Raw genomic sequence first — 20,271 nt, forward strand, 5'->3', positions numbered from 1 at the left:
ATCTTAAAATGGACAGCAAGCTTAATTTTGATATAAAACTACTTTAGTACGTAAGTTTTGTTTTAAGTGGCATTTGGGGCTACTGTGTGCTGTTATTTTTTTTTTTTGACTTTGTACATGCTTGCATGGGTCACTTTACCTGCAGCCTCTGCAAGTATTGATTTAAGTAAACCATAATGAAACAGCAGCGTTGTTGAACAAGTTTCATTCACCCATAGGACTGCTTTTAAAGCTAATATCGCTTTGCTTTTGAATTCTTTAAACTTTAAATAGAGCTGTGGCTAGATTTACGGTAGCGCAATTTGAAAGTTAGCATTCTTGATTAATCAATATTTCCATTATGAGATGTGCTGGTGTGAGTGGCCAGGGTGACGTCAGTCTCCCAGCAAATACAGCTTTATCACTGCCTATAAATAGACTGCAAGCTACTGCAGCAAGCACTTCCTTGTGTGAAGAGAAAGGGTTTCAGGAAGAAATGAAACTTAGAAGTACAGGGCTGGCCACAGTTGGTGCTGTAACGTGACAGCACGGTGTGGTATTTATTGGTCACCCAATAAACTAAAGCCTTTCCTCCAGTGCTGCTGCAGATAAGAGGTTCGCTTTGCCTTCCAGGGAAGAATGTGCCTTGTCAGGCTGCGGAAGCACTCCCTGTAGCTTGCAGGAGTCAACTAGTTGCTCGTTTTGCCCAGTGCCACCAGTATTTAACAAACACCAAAGCCCATTTTCAAGATGTGGGCTCTTCTTTACGCGTATGATTGGTTGGGAAAGAATTACAGCTCACTGCGCTGCCAGGGTGGGTTGTTTATAACCCGATAATATGGTTTGTGATGTGTAACCTCAGGAAACCTAGGTCTTCAGGAGGCAGCGACACTATTGAATAATAAAATGCTTTCTAAAGGTTTCATTCTTTAGATATAGGAAGTTGTAATTCTAACAAACAGCTTCACAGTCTATTTTTAATGGTGAACTACAGGCTTTGTACTGTGGCTTGTATGAAATTTTATAATTGCTTTAGTGATTTAGTCCTTCATGAGGAACTGGATGAAAATGTTGATTCTACGTATTTATTTTTTTTTAATGGCCCCTCACAGTGCTCCTCTTAGCTACGTGGGTGCTGTGCTCACCCTCTCATGGGTGTCTTTGCTTGAGGTGTCCATGGGTGCACCTGAGTTGTGCCAGAAGCTGAAGTGAAACTCAGCCCTGCAGAATAACTGAGATTCCTTGAAACATCTCCTTTCTGTCATCCTAAGGCTGAAGAAAGCGGAAGCAATTTCAAACAAATTGTCAGTAACCTTGAGGTTTGCCAAAAACTTCCCTGTTGACTTTGGGCGGGTGCCCTGCAGCCGGCAGCAAGCCCTGGGTGCAGGTTCCCCGCCCTGTGCCTTCAGCCACAGCTTTCATCGCAGGTATGATCTGCCACAAAGCCACCGTGGCTCAAAACCCTTGGTGGTATCTTGTTCCTGCCCATGGGGGCCCAAAGGGGCAGCGAGGAGCCTTTCTCTCATGGCCACATCTCACCCATCCCACCCCTGTACCATCACTGAACTCCCCCAAGGCACTTCCCCACCAGGGGGCAACTCAGCACCTGCTGGAGCACCCCTTTAGTGCCAACCCCACCGCTGCCCAAGCACCACACCTCGTTTAAATATTGCTGCTTTAATAATCTACATCATGGTAGTAGTTCAAAGAGAAGATACAGCTGATTACGTTTCCTCTGCCCCCCGTCTCTTCCCATCAGCGTTCCCTTATTGCTGCAGACTTCGCCACGTTTAACGTCCCCTGGCTCCTGCAGGCCACGGGTAGGTTTAATTCTGCTAATTATCTTACATATAAAACATAATGCAACTGATCCCCTGCTGTTGCTGTAGTAATACAAAATAGAAAAGGAAATAAAAATGTTTATATCCTTATTGCCAGTGTGTCAATACCTGCTTTTTCCCTTACAAAACGTTCCTCACGCCTGTTAAAGCTAAATTCCCCTTCTCTGCTGAGAGCTGATCCCAAGCTAAAACAAAGTCAAATTATTCCTGAAAAAGGGGAATTTAAAAAAACAGTTGCAAGAAAAGCCCAGCAGTTTCCTACTTCAAAAACATTTCACAGTTCTTTGAAAGGGTCTAAGCAGTACAGTAGAGAGCTACATTTACTGCAAATGTCTAGAGCTGATAAAAAATAAAATAAAAATCAACCCAAAAGAATCCCAAATTAAGTTAAACTGGGCGAGCTGCTCAGCAGGCCACGAGGAGGGCATCCTGCACTGCTTGGGGAGCTGCAGGACCCCAACAACTCTACTGATAGGAACTGAGTGAAAAAAAATCAAAGTCACTTTAAAAAAAAAAAATCCAGTTTCTCAGGCCAGGCAGGGAGGAGACCCCCGCGCACGAAGGCACACCAGTGCAGAGGCAAGGCGATCTGTTTAAAACACAGACATAAGAGCGTTGCTGTGGCTGCCCCCACCCCGGGGCTGGGCCCCAGCTCCGTCCCCTCGGTCCCACTAGAAGTTGACGGCGTGTGCCTGGTGCAGGCTGGCGTCTTGCTCAGGCTGCAACGAGAGGGGACAAAGCCAAAGATCAGGGCACAAACGTGTCCCCAGCCCCCGTCCCCTCTCTTCTGATGTCCCTACCTCTCTGTCCGGCCCCGGGACGTGGCCGGGTTTCTGGGCCAGGGCTGGCTTCTTGAGGATGCCTCTCCTGGGGGCTGGTGCTGGCCGGGCCTCCCCATCCTCCGTCGCATCGTAGCCACCAGCCAAGGCGTAGTGCTGCTTCCTCAGCTCGCCCAGGCGCACCCGCTCGCCCTCCAGACACTTCTCCAACTCCAGCACCTTCACCTGCACCACAAGAGCACGCTTGGTCCTCATGTGCCCAGCAACAGTAGCCACGGAGATGCAATAACCCCCCAAAATGTTGTACTGCCCCCTCCAGAGGGGATGGCAGCACCGAATTAGCCCTCATTTCCTCCCGGTGCGGAGGCTTTACCTGTGTCTCCATTTCTTCCTTCTTCAGCTTGATGAGGGACATGCCTGAGAAGTCCATGGTGTCTGGAGAGAAAAGCGGGGGGGTGTTTACTAGGCCAGGAAAGAACCGAGGACTTCATATTTTAGCTTTCCCTTCCTGCTTTACCAAACCTCACCTTTGTCCTCGATCTGCTCCTGCCCCGTCCTGGTGGAAGCCACCACGTTGGCCGCCATCTCGTTGACGTTGCGTGAGCACTCCTGGAGCTTGCTCAAGTTCCTGCTGCTCTTCTCAGCTTTCACCTGCAACGAACACACAGATGGCCGCGGCTCCCCAGTGTGGCCCCAAAGCCTGCAGCTCGGGGACACGGGTGCACAGTGAGGCAGCCAAATCCTGCACGGGAGCAGGGACACCAACCACACCACGTTGGAGTGGTCTAACTGGGAATGACAACCTAGATGTGAAAAGGACAGATGGACTTGCTGATCCCATCAGGGACAAGGTGACCTCCTTCAGCCTGGAGACACTAAGCCACCTCTGCTCCCACGTGAGCCAAGGACACACGAACAAGCAGCACTGGTGCACGGATAATTTTTTTACAACCCCGTTCTTCATTTTAACATCATCTGCCACAAAAAGCAGTCTCGGCCCACCTCCCTCCAACTCTCTGCTCACTGAAACCTCAACACATCTCCGTCACCATGAAGAAGAAAGGTGGTAAGGACCAAAATTCATCCCTCTCTATGCTGCCTCCTGCAGTAGCTCTCCCTGGGTTCCTCACTAGTTATTAACATTTTCTTTACATAATCAGCTGGGCAGGAGGAAGATGGGAGGTTTTACACCTCTCATCAGAGGCAAGCCCTGTGAGGTGTGGGAGCATTCATGCAGGTGAAGACACATATTAAAAGCAGAAACCAACTTGAAAATAATAATCCCCTTCCAATTTTAATAATCCCCTTCCAATTAAGAGCTTCCCTTCCCTGGGAAGGAGGCCATGGGCAGGACTGCCATGCACCAGTGCCTGAGAACAGCCCTGGAACAAAACGATGGGAACAAAAGGACAAAACCTGCCACGTGGTGTGCAGCCAGCCATGCTGGGACGCTCACCTTGGAGGCAGCTACCAGCTGGGCCGTGCTGGCAGCGATTTCATGGGAGCAGACGATCAGTTCTTCGTATTTGCCTGTGTGCAGGACAACTCTGTCTGCTGACTCTCTGCAGTCGGAAGAGAAAGCGTGTTAGAGACACTCGCCTCGCACTGCAGCACTAGTGGGGGCTATTTGCCTCCCACTATACCCTCAGAAATCAGCATCAGATGTTGAAACCACAGCTTTGTCTGGTTATTTAAAGCTCATTTACAAAGCAAACTGCTCAAACCCCAGATCCAGAAGTTCTGGACGGGGATAAAACACCACAGGAGGCAGGATTGTGCCCCTGCAATAGAGTGGACAAGATATTTAAATCTTGTAGGGGCTTTTTCCAAACAAGCCCCTACATTTTCCACACTAGCACAGCTCAGGACGTGGTGCCCTGACCCCAACCACCCACACACGACCACCCCAACAGCCAGGGAGTATCCGAGTGGGGTAACGGCTGCGTTCTGCAGCTGGACACCTACACAAGCTGTGTGGCTCCCCAGCCCACCGCCTTGGAGGCAGAGATCAGCCCTTCAGTCCAGCGCGAGTTCTTGGCGTAAAACTCCTGAGTTGTTGCTGCCCCCTGTTGTTATAAGAATATTATGGCCTGCATTAGCTTCTTTCTACCATATAAATGTATAATAAATCCATAAATCATTAAAATCCACCAAAAAATCCTCATACGATATAACAATGTATAAAGCCATAAATAAAGCCGTATTTTAAGCCATATATAAAGCCATAAATCAAGGGATGAGCAGCATTTCTGTGCCCTTCAGGTTGCTCTTATTGGCCTACTTAAATATGGACCAAGAAAACTAACTTTGGAACCTCGAGACTGTGAATTTGGTTTGGGTTTAGGACACTTCTGGGCCATCATCTTTAGATGGACAAAGCTTTGTAAGGTCTGCAAAGAGCACGGGGCTGAGCAGCCCATCTCCAACCAGCAGGGCTGCAAATGTGCCACTAATGGGAGAAAGTGAGAAATTCAGCTGGTGTTTCTGCAAATTGTGGGAAATTCTGCAATTGTTTCTGCAAATTGGGGGAAATTGTGGGTATTTCACGTCAGTGCACGGGGATGAACGTAGGGGAGGACTTACCCGGCCACTCTCTACTATTTCCTTCTGTAAGTTCGTGGATGTCATTACAAGAAGTCTGATGGCCTGGAACGAGGAAGAACAGGTTTTGGTGTTTGATGCGGATTTTATACAGAAGGATCAATTTTGCCAGTGGTGGGAAGTGAAAGTTTTGTGCAGTTTGTGACCCCCCGAGAAGCTCAGCTCCTGCAGTACTGACCTTCATGAGGTCCGTGCAGGAGTTCAGAATCCTGTAGGGAAACAAGAAAAAGGGTTGAGCATCCAGGAGAGCCCTCTTTGGCCTGAGTTAACGAATTAGTTTTTTCAGAGACCAGCCTGCTGAAGGTTACCTTTAAGCAGCCCACAGAGAAGCTATCAAATATTAACTTAGATGTGCAATATGAAGGCCCACCCTTCGTAAGGCAATTTTATGCTTAGCATTAGAAAAATGCAGGTCCAGAGTGCATGTGAGGCTTCAGAACACCACCCAGCCCCACTGTTAGAGCCGCTGCAGGACCGAAATGGCAATCCCCCAACACTCACCGCTCGTTCACTTCGAGTTTGATGCCAGAGCTTTCGTTCCTGGCTCGGCTCATCATCTCCTGTTGGGAAATGGGAAAAGGAAGGTGGGACACCACGCTGCTGCAAGCAGGGCTCAGGAGGAGGGGAGACACCAGGGAGGAGTGGACATTTTGCTGCCCAACGGCCCATCTCATGGCTTTGTCTCACCTCTATCCTCCTGACAGCATCTTCAATTGCCGCGGAGGTGGAAGCCATCTCCTTCTCAACCATGTCCCCTAGCTCTTCCTGCTTGATGTCCAAGCTTTTCGGTCTCAGCTCCTGCCAGAGGAGGCAGCAACAGCCAGGAGGTTTTCAGCAGAGGAAGAGAAGAAAATATTTGTAAGGAATAAAACCACAGAAGGCATTGAATTTGTTTTTTCTTCTCCCCTAAATAAATAAAGCTGCAAGAGCAGCACTCTGCAGGCAGCAAGGGCAGAGTCCCTTAGGTCAGCACCTTGCAGCAAACACAACACAAGGACCTCAGAGGTAGGAAATGTCCCAAACCAAGTTGGCAAAACACAAATACAGGTGCAGTTTGGCAGAGCTAACATGGCAGAGCTCTAGAGAGCTGATGGCCTTTGAAATTTGCAGTATTTTAATGGAAAAGACTAACAGGAGGCTTCAAGAAACATCTGAAAGCTGGGAAATTTGATTTCTCAGGAGTATACCACAGGGGTACTGAGCTGAAAGACATCAGCTGATCTGAGGGTGACCATCCCCATGCATCAGGAAGTGTCTCAGTGCTCAGAAAATGTACCAGAACCTGCAGGTCACCGGGACAAACTACCCCAAAGTGCTGACTCCAAGCCAGCATCTCCAATTTCAGCTCTGGGCAACAGGAAAAGCCACATTTCCTTTTTTTTTTTTTTTTTTTTTAAAGTAAAAACCAGCTCTCCATCATCTACCTGGGCCAGCCCCAGGACACCCTGCAGCGCCCGCCGCACGTCCCCCAGCTCAGCACACCCCAGCGTCTGCTTGTCCTTCAGCTGGCCAAGGTAGTCCAGGCTCCGCTGCCCGCAGTCCCGGCACGTCTCCGTCAGCCCTGGTGAAAGGACAGGTTGGTGGCGGTCCCCTCACTGTGCAGGGATGTCCCTCATCCACCCAACGGAGGGTCCGGCACCAAAAACAGCACCAAAAACAAATCCCCGTGAGCACAACCCCACCCAGAGCATCTTCTGCATCCACTCACGGTCAGCGTGGTCGGTGGGAGCCAGGTGGGACGTGGCGCTGCCATTCACGATGGTGTCGGCTGTTAGGTGGGCGAAGAGAGACAGAGCCCCCACCAGCGCTGCAGCATCTGCCAGCAGGAGAATAAGGTCAGGGACAGCCAGCCCAGGGCACTGTCACCCCCTCAAAGGCAGCACAAGGGCTTGGAGAGGTTGGCGTTGACCCCTCCAGCTTGCAGGTGACTCCTCAAACAAGCACGTGGGGACCCACCAGCTCCAGCCCCTGTGTCCTCCCCCCGCCACAGGCAGTGAATGCTTGCTGACAGCCCCAAAACGGCCAGAGGCTGCTGGATAAATATAAAATCACAGCAACATTCAAGCAACGCTGCCAGTCCCGAGCCCCAGGTACCTGCCATGGAGGCCACGTACTGCGCGTGCCCGCTCTCCAGCGCATCCGTGGACTCCAGCGCCGCCTCTGCACGGCTGAGCAGGTAATCTGCAAGGAATTCAGCTTCGTTAGGATCACGGAATGGTTTGGGTTGGAAGGAACCCTTAAAGACCAGTTCAGGAAGAGCTAAAAAATCCCCACTCTGGAAGTCAGACCCCAAACTCCTCAGGTTCAATGTGTGGTGGGAGAAGATGCCTGGGGGAAGCGGAGGTGCCACGTTACCTGTCTCAGGGGGACAGGGGGCTGCAGGACATACCTGGGGAGCTGGTGCAGCGGACGTGCAGGGGGTCGTCCAGCTTGGCCACCGCGTCGCGGAGGATGCCCTCAGCCTCCCGCACTGCCTCTTGCAGGATGCCAAACTGCTCGTCCAGCAGCTTCTGCTGCAGGCTCTGCTCCTGGTTGCTCTGTGGGGTGGGAGGGAGGTGTGGGCACGCAGCCAGGGCACAGCAACCCCATCACCAAGAGTCCCTTTTGTAGGATTAGAGGCCAGCATCCCATGCTGCAAGTCCCATCCAGATGGCTGCATCGGCAGCAGATTGGCAGAGCCCCCCAAATGCTCAGCACCCTCCCCAAAACCGAGCGAGGGGTGCAGCACCGTACCTTCTCCAGGAGCTTGCCCTGCAGCTCACAGATCTCCCTGCTGGCCTTGTCAGCCTCCTGGCTCAGCTGCAGCTCCTTCTCCTGGACAAGGCTGCGCGTGGAGAGCAGCTCGCGCTCCTTCTCGCTCACTGAGCGCCTCAGCTGCTCCTTCTCAGCCTGCAGGGTCTCCAGCTGGGCGCTGAGCTCCGTGCCTGCCTGTCAGGAGGGCCAGGAGACCCCTGTCACCCACGGGTCATCACCCCACAGTTACAGAAGGGGCTGAGAACGTGCTCAGCTCGCAACACCGATGGGCTGGACCCACACTGAGGGACCCTGGTGAGTTTGCTCTTGGGCTCAGCGGGGATTTGGGTGCTCCCTGGGTACCTGCTTGGCGTGGCTGAGCGAGCTCTGCGCCTGGTCCAGCTCGTCCCGCCGAGCATCCAGCTCCCGCCGCAGCTGCTCCATCTGCACGCTCTGGTCCTCCAGCTGCAATCAAAAAACCCACGCCGGGGCTCAGTGGAAACCAGCCTGGTGGCGGTTTGTGGGAGCAGGATGGTGTCTGGGGGTCTTGGAACAGGGGGGCTGAAAGGGCTGGAGTTTGGGGAGCAACCCCCAAGTTGCTGGAATGAAAGCATCCGAACCCAGCAGTTTGGAGTGCAGCATTTTCTTGGGGGAAGAAATGGCAGATTTGGGCAAGAAACGAACAAAGCACACATCAAATAACACCACAATGAAGAGCCAGGGCAGCTCCTTCCTTCCTGGACCAGGCACTGTCCCCAGCCACCCCCCATGGGCCACGTGCCCCGGGCTGGGATGGGCTCCATGCGGGGCCGGGGCATGACTTGTGGCCCCATGGCTTGCTCACCTTCATCTCTGCTTCCCGCTTGACCTGCTCAACCTGAAACTCCAGCTGCTCCTTGACTCGCGCCACCTCCTCCTGGCTCTGCTGCGTCACCGTCAGCTGCTTGGCCGTGTCAGCGTTCTGTGCAGGGACACGGGGCTCTTTCAGAGAGGTGACCCTCGCCACAAAACCACCTCCACCCTCCCTCTGCCCAAATCGTGGCTGGGGCAATAGGGGCGATGCCTTTTTCGTGGCATCCAATATGTTGGCTGGTGGCGGACATGAATTTAAGGGGTGCTCGGGGGGCTCTGAGTGCAGGAGGATGGGATCGACACAGGGTTGGGCTGGGGGGACACAGTGACAGGGGGACAAAGGCAGCATCCGGTCCTTGCAGACAGTGGCGTTACCTTCCTCAGGAGCTCGGCGTGGGTGTTGATGAGCTCGCTGTGCTTCTCCTTCAGCTTCGTGTAGCGAATCTCAGTGGCGTTGGCTTTCTCTGGAGGGGGTGAGAACACATCAGCGCCCGCTCCAGTGGCTTCCCGCAGCCCACGGGTGCTGCTGGGCGAAGCAGCTGCCCTGCACCTACTTTCTGCCTCGGCGCAGAGCCGCAGGGACCGGTCGCTGTCCTGCTTCACCTGCTGCAGCCTCTCCAGCTCGTCCCGGAGCTGCTCGTTGTCCACCAGCGCCTTCTGCTTCTGCTTGCGCTGCTCCTCCACCTCGCCCTCCAGGCTGTTCACCTGCGCCTTGAGCTGCGTGATGTACCGCTGCGCCTGTGGGGTAAAACAGTGCTCAGGTGCTGCCCCATGGGGGTGCCAGCACCCCCTTTACCCCAAAAAAACTCCTTCCAAGTGCCCAGCTGTAGTTTTGGGCAAAGCAGCTGCAAGATGCCCCAGGAAAGTCTCCCCTTAGCACCCAAGGTTGTCCTCTGTCCCGTCTGCTTCCCTGCGAGCTGGCTGCTGGCACTGGGAGAGGTCCCAAAACAGGGCGCCAGGACCCCGTGCCCCAGTCCTGCCAGATCCCATCTGGGTTTTCCCACTACAGCGTGGAAAAGCAGCTGCTCCCCCACCCAATTTTACCTCCAGCTTAATTTTCTCCATCTCCGCGCGGAGCGTGTCCACCTCCTTCTTCAGGCTCTCGATCTGCGCGTCCCTGTCATCCCGAATGCCGTTGGGCGGCCCGAAGGCTTGCTGAAATAAATCCGAGGTGACCTGGGGAGGACAGAGGGCGTCAGGCTGAGTCCTTGCCCCCCCCTCCACGGGTCTCTGCCCCTCCTCGTGCCCCCACCTGGGGCTCTGTGGTGGAAGCTGTGCTAATCTCGATGAGGCTCTCTGGCTCCTCGTCCTCAGGGGCTTCCTCGGGGATGACGACCACCGGCTTCACGTGCTCTGCCAGCGCAGACGCCCGCAAGAAGTTTGGGGGGTTCTGTGGGGACAAGAAGTCACGGTGACACCTCCATGGATTTTCGGGAGAGCCACGGGGAGGGAGGCGACCCCACACTGCCACGAGGTGCTGGCGTGTCCCTCTGCAGCATCCTCAGGCCCCCTGGCTGTGGGGACACCCCTGTGCACCCTAAAAACCCTCTCAAACCATCGCATGCCGAAACCCCGCCGTACCTCTGGCAGCCGGGGGATCTGGATGAGCCGCTTGAAATACAGCATGTCGGAGGCTTTCTTAAAGAAGCTTTTGAGGCTGGAAGGGGGAAGGAAAGAAAAATGGCTTGAAGGGGATGCGGGGAGGCTTGGAGGGACCCCAGTGCCCTGTGTCAGCCCCAGGTACCTGCGAAACTGCTCGTGGAAGCGGTCACGGTGGCCTTGCAGGGTGTCAGCTGGCAGACCTGTGGCAATGGGAAGGGGACAGCAGTGGCTGCAAATTCTGCCCCACTCCAGCTGTGAATTTATTCCCACATGCCCATGTCCCTCTGGCTACAAAGGCCAGGTGGGACCGGGAGGGACACGGGGCATCCCCGGGTGACTGCAGCGGCGGGGACGGGGGATGCAGCGAGGGGAAGCGCGGGGTGTGGGGACTCACAGGAGTGCAGCTTGAACATGAGCTTGACAGCGTAGTGGTAGAGGTGGCTGCAGTCCTGGATCACCTGGATGAGGGGGGCCAGGCGGCACTGCACCGCCGACATCTGCGAGAGCGCCATGGAGGTGTTGAGCTGCCGGAAAACTGGAGGGGAGAGCACGGTGAGGCGCCGGGGACATGTTTGCAGAGCCACCAGGCTCCAGCCAGCTCGGCTTGATCATTAACCATGACAGCTGTGGCTTTGCCAACCACCATCCTGTGCTGCTGAGCAGGGAACAACCCCGCTCTGTGCAAGAAAAACACCCACAGGGACCTTGGTGGCAGAAGCAATGGGGGCTCAGCTCTGCCACGGATATCCCCGATCCCAAATAGGAGGAATTTAACCCGGGATGATAAATGGGCAGGACAGCTGCCATTGGTAATTGCCACCACAAGGGGTGGCCGGGAGAGGCGATGTTTTTTGCCCTGCAAAGAGCTGGGGCAGGATGCGAGGGCAGGGGACGGCACAGAAATGGATCCCTTCCCCTGGCAGAAATCCAGGCAGCGCATCGATTGACTTCTTCCCCGCTCAGCATTGAAATATTTATGAATATAAATTCTCCGTATAACTGGGTCAGGAGGAGATGCGGATGGCTAACGAAGCCGGGAGCACGGCCTCACCGCTGCGCCCCGTTCTCCAGGGCAGCATCGTGCTCCTGATGTCTGACGAAGGGGAAGAAACTGCCTTATTTTTAAGCCATCTCAAAATTCCTGGAGAATGAGGCAAAGGAAGCAAACACGGGCAGGGGCCACCAGCCCTGCTGGAGGTATTTCAACACGAGGAAATTAATATTTATAAAGGAACACAGCCTCCGTGCTCTGCTTTGGGGGGTGGAAAGGATTTGGGTAATGCATACAATTAACATCGTTGCGCTGAAAAGGCACAAAAAGGCATTTCAGAGCAGCGCTGTACAACGCTTTGCACTGCTCAGGTGTGCTAAAAATAACCACATTTCTGAAATATTTTCCTACAACTGCCTCTACAGAACACTGACAGGGAAACCAGCTGAGACACTCTCTCCAAAGACTCCAGGAAGAGGAGGAGGAGGAGGAGAAAGGACCCAAACTGGAACTTGCTTCCTGACCAAAGAGCGAAACTATTGCTCAAGAGCCCCGGGGCAGCCGGGAAGGACCTGCCTCCTCCTCACCCGACTCTGACAGCTTCAGCTCGCAGTCCAGGTAGTCAAACAGCTCCACTGTCAGCTGGAAACTGCCAAAAGAAACAAACGGGTCACTGTGCAGCACGGATATCGTTGCTCCAGCTGTTTATGCTTGCTACAGGTGCTCCTGCAGGACGCCACTTTTCCAGGCTGCATTTCCTCCTGCCGAGTCCTTTTTTTCCCCCACCTCCCTCTGATCTACAAGACTTTGGTGTGTTTGCTCCCTGTGTTTACACTGTGTTTCACTGCTCTGGGAGAAACCAGGCACCGTTGAACCCTGACAGACAAGGGGTGATTTAAAAACGCCGCCGGCTGCCTTTCATGAGGCCGTTTGGTTAGCACGATGCACCCACCCGGGGGGACACTGCTCCCACGAGGACACTCACATGTTATTCACGTCCGTCCCCGCCGTCTTTTCCAGCACCTCATCTGACACTTCGAGGCCCGGGGGGAACTCGTGGTGCTTTGTAAAAGGAAAAAGAAAACAGCTGTTGCAGCTGGTAAATTTGCTGGTGTAGCACGTGCCCCTGAAAACCCCGCCGGGTGCAGCAGCAAGGAGGGAGCTCTGGGGGTGCAGACGCTGTGGAGGGTCTCACCTTGGCGTGGAAGGAGATCTTGGTGAGGAGAAGCCGCGTGTAGATGCTCACCAGCTGCCCGTACCGGTCGTGCAAATGGCCCTGATGAAGACACAAAGGGAAAATTGGGGTATCTGGAGCAATGCAGAAAACCACCTGCCACCCACAGCAGCCCCACAGCTCTCGCCCTCTCCCACCTGCCCCTCGCTTCACCCACACCCACTGCCCAGCAGGTTATTTCTGCTGCTGGTTTGCTTTCCCCATGCACGTGATGCTTTTTGGCCCTTCCATCCCCTGCAGGTGCTCGGGGATCAGCCCCTGCCCAAATCCCCTCCCCAGGGAAGCCCCAGCACCCACTCCCAAGCCTCCAGCAAGGCACCAACCTCTAATCTCCCCAGCTTTGCCACTTACCCACAGGTCTCCCACCTCGCGGATGTTGCTGCGGTACCGCTGGCAGTCCTGGAGGACCTAGGGGCAGAAATGGGAGCAATGGAACAGGGATCCAGCTTCAGGATCCAGCCCCTCACAGCAAAACTCAAAGCTCAACCCCAAACGTCAGAGGCTGGGGAGGTTTCAGGGCTGGGAGCTAACGGGGTGCTTTGCCGAGGGACGTAACGTGCTTCCCCCCAAAAAGACCGAGCTGGTGGGAGGGATGTTTGGGAGGGGACACTCACGTTGGGGTGGCCGTCGCGCAGGACTTTGTGCAGGACGTGGCAGAACTTCCAGCTGAGGATGGAGCTGCTGGGCAGGGGCAGCCCGATGGCGTAGGACCAGAAGGTGAAGGCCCCTTTCTCATGGTGCGTCCCCAGGATGATCCCTTCCCGGCAGTCAAGGCCAAGCAGACACACACAGGGGGGACGCGTTGTGGGCTCAGAGCTCACCGTGGGCTCAGAGGCCACCAGCACAGAGCTGTGCCCACAGACAAGACCCCGTTTATTTCTCCTGGCTGCAGGGTGCACCAGGGACTCCCACGTTTTCCTGCCACAAGCATTTCAAATCATCCCGTGGAGCATTTCCTTCCTTTGCATTTTCACTGATGGATGAACCTCCGAGATGCCACCCCAGCCAAGCTGTCCCACACCCCAAACCTCCTGCAGGAGGCCAAAACCCTCCTGCCCTGGCACTGCGCTGCTCAGAGGCAGCAGATCTCCTGAATGGAGAAGAACAGAGCTCCCACATCACCAAGCAGCTGAGGAAAAGGATACGGCGCACATGTTTCTCCTTCACCGGTGCCTCTTGAGTATTTATGGCCTTGCTGATGCTGATGGCCTGCAGGAGAAGGAGAGATGGGCAGTCAGCAGCAAACCTCAGGGCCACCCCGTCCCCAACCCGCATCCCCCCCAACCAAAGAGCCGGGTGTGCTGCCAGCTGGGAGCAGCCCAACCACCCGGGGCTCTTTGGGACTACTCTGAATTTAATACCACGTTTGTCACTTCGAAACCCTTCGTGACACGCAAACCCAGGCTTTTTTGTCCCTGAACAAAGCGGCCTGTTGGAAGCCCTCCCCGTTCCCCGTCGGCGCATGGCTGGCGGCTCGACAAGAGCCGCTGGTACCCTCGGCTGGCCCGGTAAACACACGGCATTTTTGGAGCCTGAACTCAGCGCCGGCGAGCGGTAAAGCACGACTGCGAGATGCCAAATTCTCGGGTTGTTTGTGTAATCACAAGAAGCCTTTGAACCGGGTGTTTTTCCACGGCTTTGATGGCAGCCCCGCGGGCGAGCAGCTCCGGGAAAATGCAGCCCCCAAGCAAGGAGGGAGCAGGGCTGTGATGCCACGATCTGGAGCAGTGAGGTTAATGGAGAGAAGTGCCACATGCCGCCCTTATCAGGATGGTTATCTGTACGTTAATGGATTTAATCACACTTCAAATTATGGTTTAGTCCCAAAAATAGGAGCCAGACGCATCGCTCAGCTCACGCCGGGCTCCAAAACCGAGCTGCTGGGAACCACGAGGATTTTTCTCCGTCCCAGGCTCAGCTGAGCTGGGCTGCTCCGCCCTGGCACGAGCGCTGGGGCCGTGCCTGCGTCTGAGAGCCCTTTGTCACCGGTGCCTTCGCGGAGGAAAAACCAAGTGGCCAGGAAGGCAGGAAGCAAGCGCGCCGTTGGCGCTTGTGCCGGAAGGGAAACGCAGTCCCTCCCTGTGCACAGGCCATAAAACCTGCTCCAGCCTTACCTCCCAGCAGCACGCAGGTTTCCCGACACCAGCCCTGGGTTTGTGTCACCTGGTATTCTGCATGGTGAGAGGAGATCATGCTCAAGGAACTCGGTGCCCTGAGCTCCAGCACGCTGCCGTCCCGTCAAACATCAGCCGGGACCAGAAACTCACAGAGCTGATCCCCCCACGGGCATTATCAGCGCTCCTCATCTCAGCATTTTGGGGCCGAGCAGCCCTCAGGACACAGGTGCAGGCTCCGGGGTTTGCATCACCACCGCCCAGCCGCAGGGGTGATGCTGAAGGCGTTAATGCCCCAAATTGCCCAAAGTGAGCCCAAAACTGCTGTGCCCGCAGCGATTTCGCTTTGGTTGTGCTCAGGGAAGCCCTGGCATTCCCCTGCCATGTGGGTCAGTAAAGCAGCAGCAGAGTTAAGCTGGCAACTTGATGCAATCCTCTTAACCCCGAAGGTTAACGAGCCCCAAGGCTCCTAACGAGCCCCAAAGGGTGTTTTATTGCATCTTATCGGGGCGCTTTGCTCAGGGGGCAGCAGGGCAAAGCTGTCTCCTGCCCTGCAAGGAGTGACAGCAAGCTCAGCTCAAATCATCAGCAGGAGCCGGGCTCAGCCTTGATCCCCACAGGGTCGGGACAAGGGAAATACCACCAGGGGATGATCCATCCCAGGGGATGGGAACTCGTCCACTCGTGTCTACCCAACAGGATGGGCTGGGACCAACCTGCCTGTCCCAAAACCAGCCTACAGTCCCCATTGGTGCTGGTGGCTTTATTGCCTTGTTGCCCATGAGCCTGGGGGCTGCTGGAGGGGCTGGTTTCTTACTCAGTGATTTGGTGCTGAGGGCTGAACTGAGCTGATTTATATCCGGAGCAGGTGAGCAGCCCCCAGGCCACCTTCACCACTGCTGAGATGGGAGATGCCGCGTCCAGCTTGGTCCCAAATAAACCAAGGTAGCACCAAAACGATGCCCCTGCCCAGGGACAGCGACTTGGATGTGCTTCTGCTGCCTCCAAATCCCGGGCTGGCCAGGAAGTTCCCAAAAAAGTGGTTCAAAACAGAGACATCTGGAGATGGACACATCCTGGTTGTGAGCGTGGGTGCACAAAGAGCCTGGCCGAAACCTTTATGCAACCTGCTGACGATTTCCCCATCGCCACCCCAGCTCTGACAGCTGGGGGGGGTCAGACCCCGAAACCTGCCTGCCTGCGGGCCCCGGGAACCCACATGGGCACAGCCCGAACACCTTACTCACAGCCCTCACGTACCAAGCTGGTGACTAAAGCCGGGATCAAAGCGCCCAAATGAAGGAGAATGGTTTACATCCACCCTTTCTTTCCAGGCTGCTTTTAATTACAGCGTGAACCTCTCCGCCCACGGCTCCCCCGAGCCCCGGCATCCTGCGGTGCCACAATCCCCACCCGGCAGGTGGATGCCAGGTCCCCACACCACGGCGGGGAGCGATTTTTGGCAGCAGGATGATTTTTGGCAGCAGGATGTCAGGCTGGAAACTTCCCCTGGGGTGACCCGGGGGCTGCTGGATCAGCTGAGCTGCAGATCCTCTCCAGATCTCCTTTCCTAACGCTTCTTCTTCCCAAATCATACCAGAAAAGTACTGCTCAGAAGCCGTATGTGGATGCTTAGCTGGTTGGATTTTTACCTTCTGGCACATGTCTAAGAGAAGAAAGAACTTGGGCACAGAAAAACATGAGTTTTGCTTCTGATGACATTGCAATGTGAGCACCCAGCGGGGACAGCAGGCTCCCACGTCCCACACGCAGCCTCTCCGAGGGGGATGCCTGCACCAAGACCTCAAAAAGAACTTCCAGGAAAATTGAGCGGCCTCCAAACTGCCCACGAGCACCAGGCTCACACCAGGCCCAGCATCCCCACCTGCACCAGCGGCACGGGGCAGAGGCGATGGGGCAGTGCTCGGTTTCAGCCTCCCGCTGCCGCAGCACAGTGGGGGCATGAAATCCACCCCACCACCAGCCTCAACCGCCCAGTGGCCATCCCCGCAGCTATAATTAGATGGAGAAGGCAGATCGATACCCCTGTAACGATGTTGGAAACGCCCTGCTTAGGATGAAGCTTTTGTAGGACGCCTTGCAGCGAGTGAAGACGTGCGAGCGAAGTCGCATCCGTGTGGGGCCACGACGTGCTCGTACAATGCGACTTCTCTCTTGTGGCTTGGGCCAAGGGAAGGAAAAGCCGAAAGGGATGGAAGGAGGTGGAGGGACGTGCTCCTGCCCAGCAGGCGCAGGCTGCCCTTGGGTGCACGAGGCTGTGCTCACGCTGTGGTGATTTCTCAGCGCTGCCCGGTGGGGCGGTTGAAGGAGACGGGTCCGGCAGGAGCAGGACTCGCCGGTTTTCCCGTGTCGCTCCCCAACCCCAACAATCGCCGCTTCCCACCCAGCATAGCCGAGCACAACACCCGAAACCAGCACCTGCTCTTCGTGGGGGGAGCTCTCCGGGACCAAACCAGCCCGGGGACCGGGGCAGGGTGGGCGATGTGAGGGGAGAAAGGGGAGAACAACCCCGTGCTGCTGCACCGGGGAGGACGGACAGACGGACGGCGGGTCCCCAAAGCCCGGTGGCCTCCAGATTTCCCCACACACACCCCCGGCCAGGCCCCTCGTGCAGCTCCGCTGCCCCACGGAGCCCCCACGGAGCCCCCACGGAGCCCCCACGGAGCGGGGCCGGTCCCGCAGCGCCCTCACCGCTCCCCTCACAGCCGGCGCCGCGGGGACGGGGACCGGATCCCCGGGATCCCCGATCCTCCCCACCACCACCACCACCACAACCCCTTCCGCCTGCCCTTGCCTGGTTTTTGTCGAACTGCTCCCGCTCCGCTTCCAGGCTGTGCCCCGCTCGGCGGCTCAGCACCCGCGCCGGGACGCTCTTGATGCTGTTCATGGCGGGCCCCGCTCCGCGCACCGGGCTCCGCGCACCGCGCACCGGGCACCGAGCGAGCGGCGCCGCCCGCGGCTCCTCCCGGCCGCGCACTGCGCTCGGCCCCACGGCGCCCCCGGCGGCCGCCACACGCCTTTGCCCGGCCCCACGCGGTCCCACACGGTCCTAAACGGCCCCACACGGTCCCAAACGGCCCCACACGGCCTCACGCGGTCTTACACAGCCCCACGCGGTCCCACACGGCCTCACGCGGCCCCCTCGTCCTCGCCTCAGGGCGTTGGAGGCTTGTGCCCGAGCACCCTGACTGAGTTCTCCTATTTCCTTCATCCAGCCCCTTCACAGAAGAATCACAGAATCACTAAGGTTGGAAAAGGCCTTCAAGATCACCTAGTCTAACCATCTCCCTACCACCAATGTCACCCACTAAGTACCATGTCCAACCTCTCCTCAAACACCCCCAGGGACGGTGACGCCACCACCTCCCTGGGCAACCCGTCCCAACACCTGCCTGCTCTTTCTGAGAAGAAATGTCTCCTCATTTCCAACCTGAACCTCCCCTGGCGCAACATGAGGCCTTTCCCTTTAGCACTACCACAAGTAACCTGCAACAAGAGGCCAACCCCCAGCTTCCCACAACCTCCTTTCAGGTAGTTGCAGAGAGCAATGAGGTCTCCCCTGAGCTTCCTCTCTCCAGACCAAACACCCTCAGTTCCCTCAGCCGCTCCTCACAGGACTTGTGCTCCAGGCCCTTCACCAGCTCTGCAGCCCTTCTTTACCCTTCCCTAAACCCCACCACACGTTTCAGGGACTCAGTTTCATTGCTGCCCACATCTCGGCCTTCCATTCATAACGACCAAGCAGCACAGAGCTCGTCCACCCCTGTGGAAAGCTGCAGTTGAACAGGAGCTTTGTTTCCTTTAATAATAATTCAGTATGAGAGTACAATAGCAAAGGCGCTCCCTGGAGTATTTGTAATGCTTCCAGAAATAAGGCGGCCAAGTTTGATACAGCTTGAGTTTCAATGCAAGCTCCAGAGTGCAGAGTGCAGTAGATAATACAGCTGGTTTGTAAGTCACTTAATGCCTGATTAAGTGTGCCCCAATATTCTGCTTCTTCCCCTTCCGGAACAAGCCCCACGCACGCTGGAAAAGCAACTGCAAACCAGGGCATGCGGGTGCTGTGGGAGGGTTGTGCTTTCCACAGGCAGGAACTCAACAGGAAAATACAGCAACAGAAATCTAGGGCAGCCCCAACAAGAAATCCTCTGGCTCTTCTGATCCTTGTTATATCACTTGAGCTCACTTTTCCACTCCGATCTTAATGCCAGCAGCAAAGCATTTTAAATTCACAAGAGGGTTCAGTACGGTTGCCTGCTAACACAACACATTTTAGCCAAAAAGCTCAGCTCATGCTAGGAAGTTGCAGGAATTTCTCATGGGTTTGATTTAACTTGACCAGTCGGGTGGTAGCAGCTGGACAGCTTCAGGGTGAGCATCGTGCTATTGCTGTCAGTGACTTTTTCTGGGTATGACAATAATTCTGGGGAATTATTGTCATACCCATAGCATTACATTTTGAGGCTAGAGCCTAGAAATTTGCTCTGCAGGTAGAGGAATCAAACGTGCTTTAAAGGTTTGTGGAAAATAGCCTTTGTCTCCTGAAAAAAGAAGCAAGAGACTCCCTCCAATTGTAACGCTTGTAGGCAGAGGAGGGAAAGGTTGCAGGACGGCAGCTGTGACCGGAATTGTTCAACTAATTTTGAGGCCATTAGTACAGGACAGAAAGCAGGCTGTCATTTAGGTAATTAAAGAGAAAGCAGAGAATTATGTGAAAGTTAACAAGGGGAAATCATGGTGCAAGTGTTTTATTTCACTGCAATTAATTCGTAGCAGTGGCTGGGGCCAGAGACGCCCCTTGCTCAGCTACCCCCACACAGTGAAAGCGCTGGCACTGTGCACAAGGACGTGGACTTGGCAGAGGTGCCCCAGGCTGCTTGCAAGCCACACACAGCTGAGTGGCCACCCAGAGCCTGCCCTGCACTCGTGTTCTGGGCAGTTGGTGTCGCGTGTCCCAGAGAATCATCATAAATTAAGTACGGAATGTGTTGGACAGTGTGTGAAATATGCAAGAAGGATGTATGAAAATAATCTCTTTTATTATCTTATTTGACCTTTTCATTAAAAAAAAAAGTTCAAACTGAAAATGAAATGTCTTGCTCAGTAGTCAAAGATAAAAAGAGTTTAAACGCTAAAAAGCCAGTCACATTATGGTTAGCCATTGCCATACAGTGCTAAAACAGTCCACACAAACACCTGATCTTGCTGTAAGCTTTTGTTAGAATAAATAGCTGCTCACTGGGGAAGAGTTGTTTTGCCCACCTTGTGGGTGACAGCTGTCCAATTTCAACAATGTAGGAGGCATTTCCTGGTTACAACACTAATTGGGAACTTCCTATAAACATTATTCATCTCTCTACACGGCAAGAAGTTCAGAACAAAAACAATAAACTAACAAAAATGAATGCTTGGTGTGTCATGCTCTAAAATTATTTCTGAACCACCATAAAAAAGGTAAGAAAAATAGTTGCTGTGTGGTAACAATTACACATTGAAGATTCCTAGAAAAACAAGCCAGTATTTA

General features: G+C 54.8%; 1 protein-coding gene across 1 annotated transcript; it reads right to left on the reverse strand.

Moving 5' to 3' along the window:
* Positions 1 to 1,768: 1,768 nt before the first annotated feature.
* HIP1R (huntingtin interacting protein 1 related) lies at positions 1,769 to 17,641 on the reverse strand. The gene is made up of 31 exons (XM_084297348.1): positions 17,542 to 17,641; positions 13,758 to 13,821; positions 13,227 to 13,369; positions 12,964 to 13,020; positions 12,574 to 12,654; positions 12,364 to 12,440; positions 11,966 to 12,027; positions 10,782 to 10,922; positions 10,530 to 10,587; positions 10,367 to 10,442; positions 10,038 to 10,175; positions 9,830 to 9,961; positions 9,340 to 9,523; positions 9,161 to 9,249; positions 8,778 to 8,894; positions 8,297 to 8,398; positions 7,934 to 8,128; positions 7,590 to 7,737; positions 7,295 to 7,381; positions 6,909 to 7,016; positions 6,625 to 6,761; positions 5,888 to 5,998; positions 5,702 to 5,760; positions 5,379 to 5,409; positions 5,183 to 5,245; positions 4,565 to 4,665; positions 4,056 to 4,161; positions 3,127 to 3,250; positions 2,973 to 3,034; positions 2,621 to 2,824; positions 1,769 to 2,539 (listed from the first exon to the last, which is right to left on the reverse strand). Exons 1-31 carry the CDS (start codon positions 17,632 to 17,634, stop codon positions 2,492 to 2,494), a joined length of 3,198 nt encoding a protein of 1,065 aa, XP_084153474.1. The 5' UTR covers positions 17,635 to 17,641; the 3' UTR covers positions 1,769 to 2,491.
* Positions 17,642 to 20,271: the final 2,630 nt, after the last annotated feature.

The sequence above is a fragment of the Netta rufina genome (assembly GCF_964035555.1).
Source record: "Netta rufina genome assembly, chromosome: 17".
Taxonomy (NCBI): Eukaryota; Metazoa; Chordata; class Aves; order Anseriformes; family Anatidae; genus Netta; species Netta rufina.

Bases quoted from the DNA above. Each gene is read 5' to 3' on its own strand.
- HIP1R (XM_084297348.1), bottom strand. From the start codon at position 17,634: ATGAACAGCATCAAGAGCGTCCCGGCGCGGGTGCTGAGCCGCCGAGCG. The intron at 10,443-10,529 runs GTACCTGGGGCT...TCCCCCTTCCAG, and splicing joins TTCCACGAGCAGTTTCGCAG to CCTCAAAAGCTTCTTTAAGA. The intron at 5,246-5,378 runs GTCAGTACTGCA...TCCTCGTTCCAG, and splicing joins CCTGCACGGACCTCATGAAG to GCCATCAGACTTCTTGTAAT.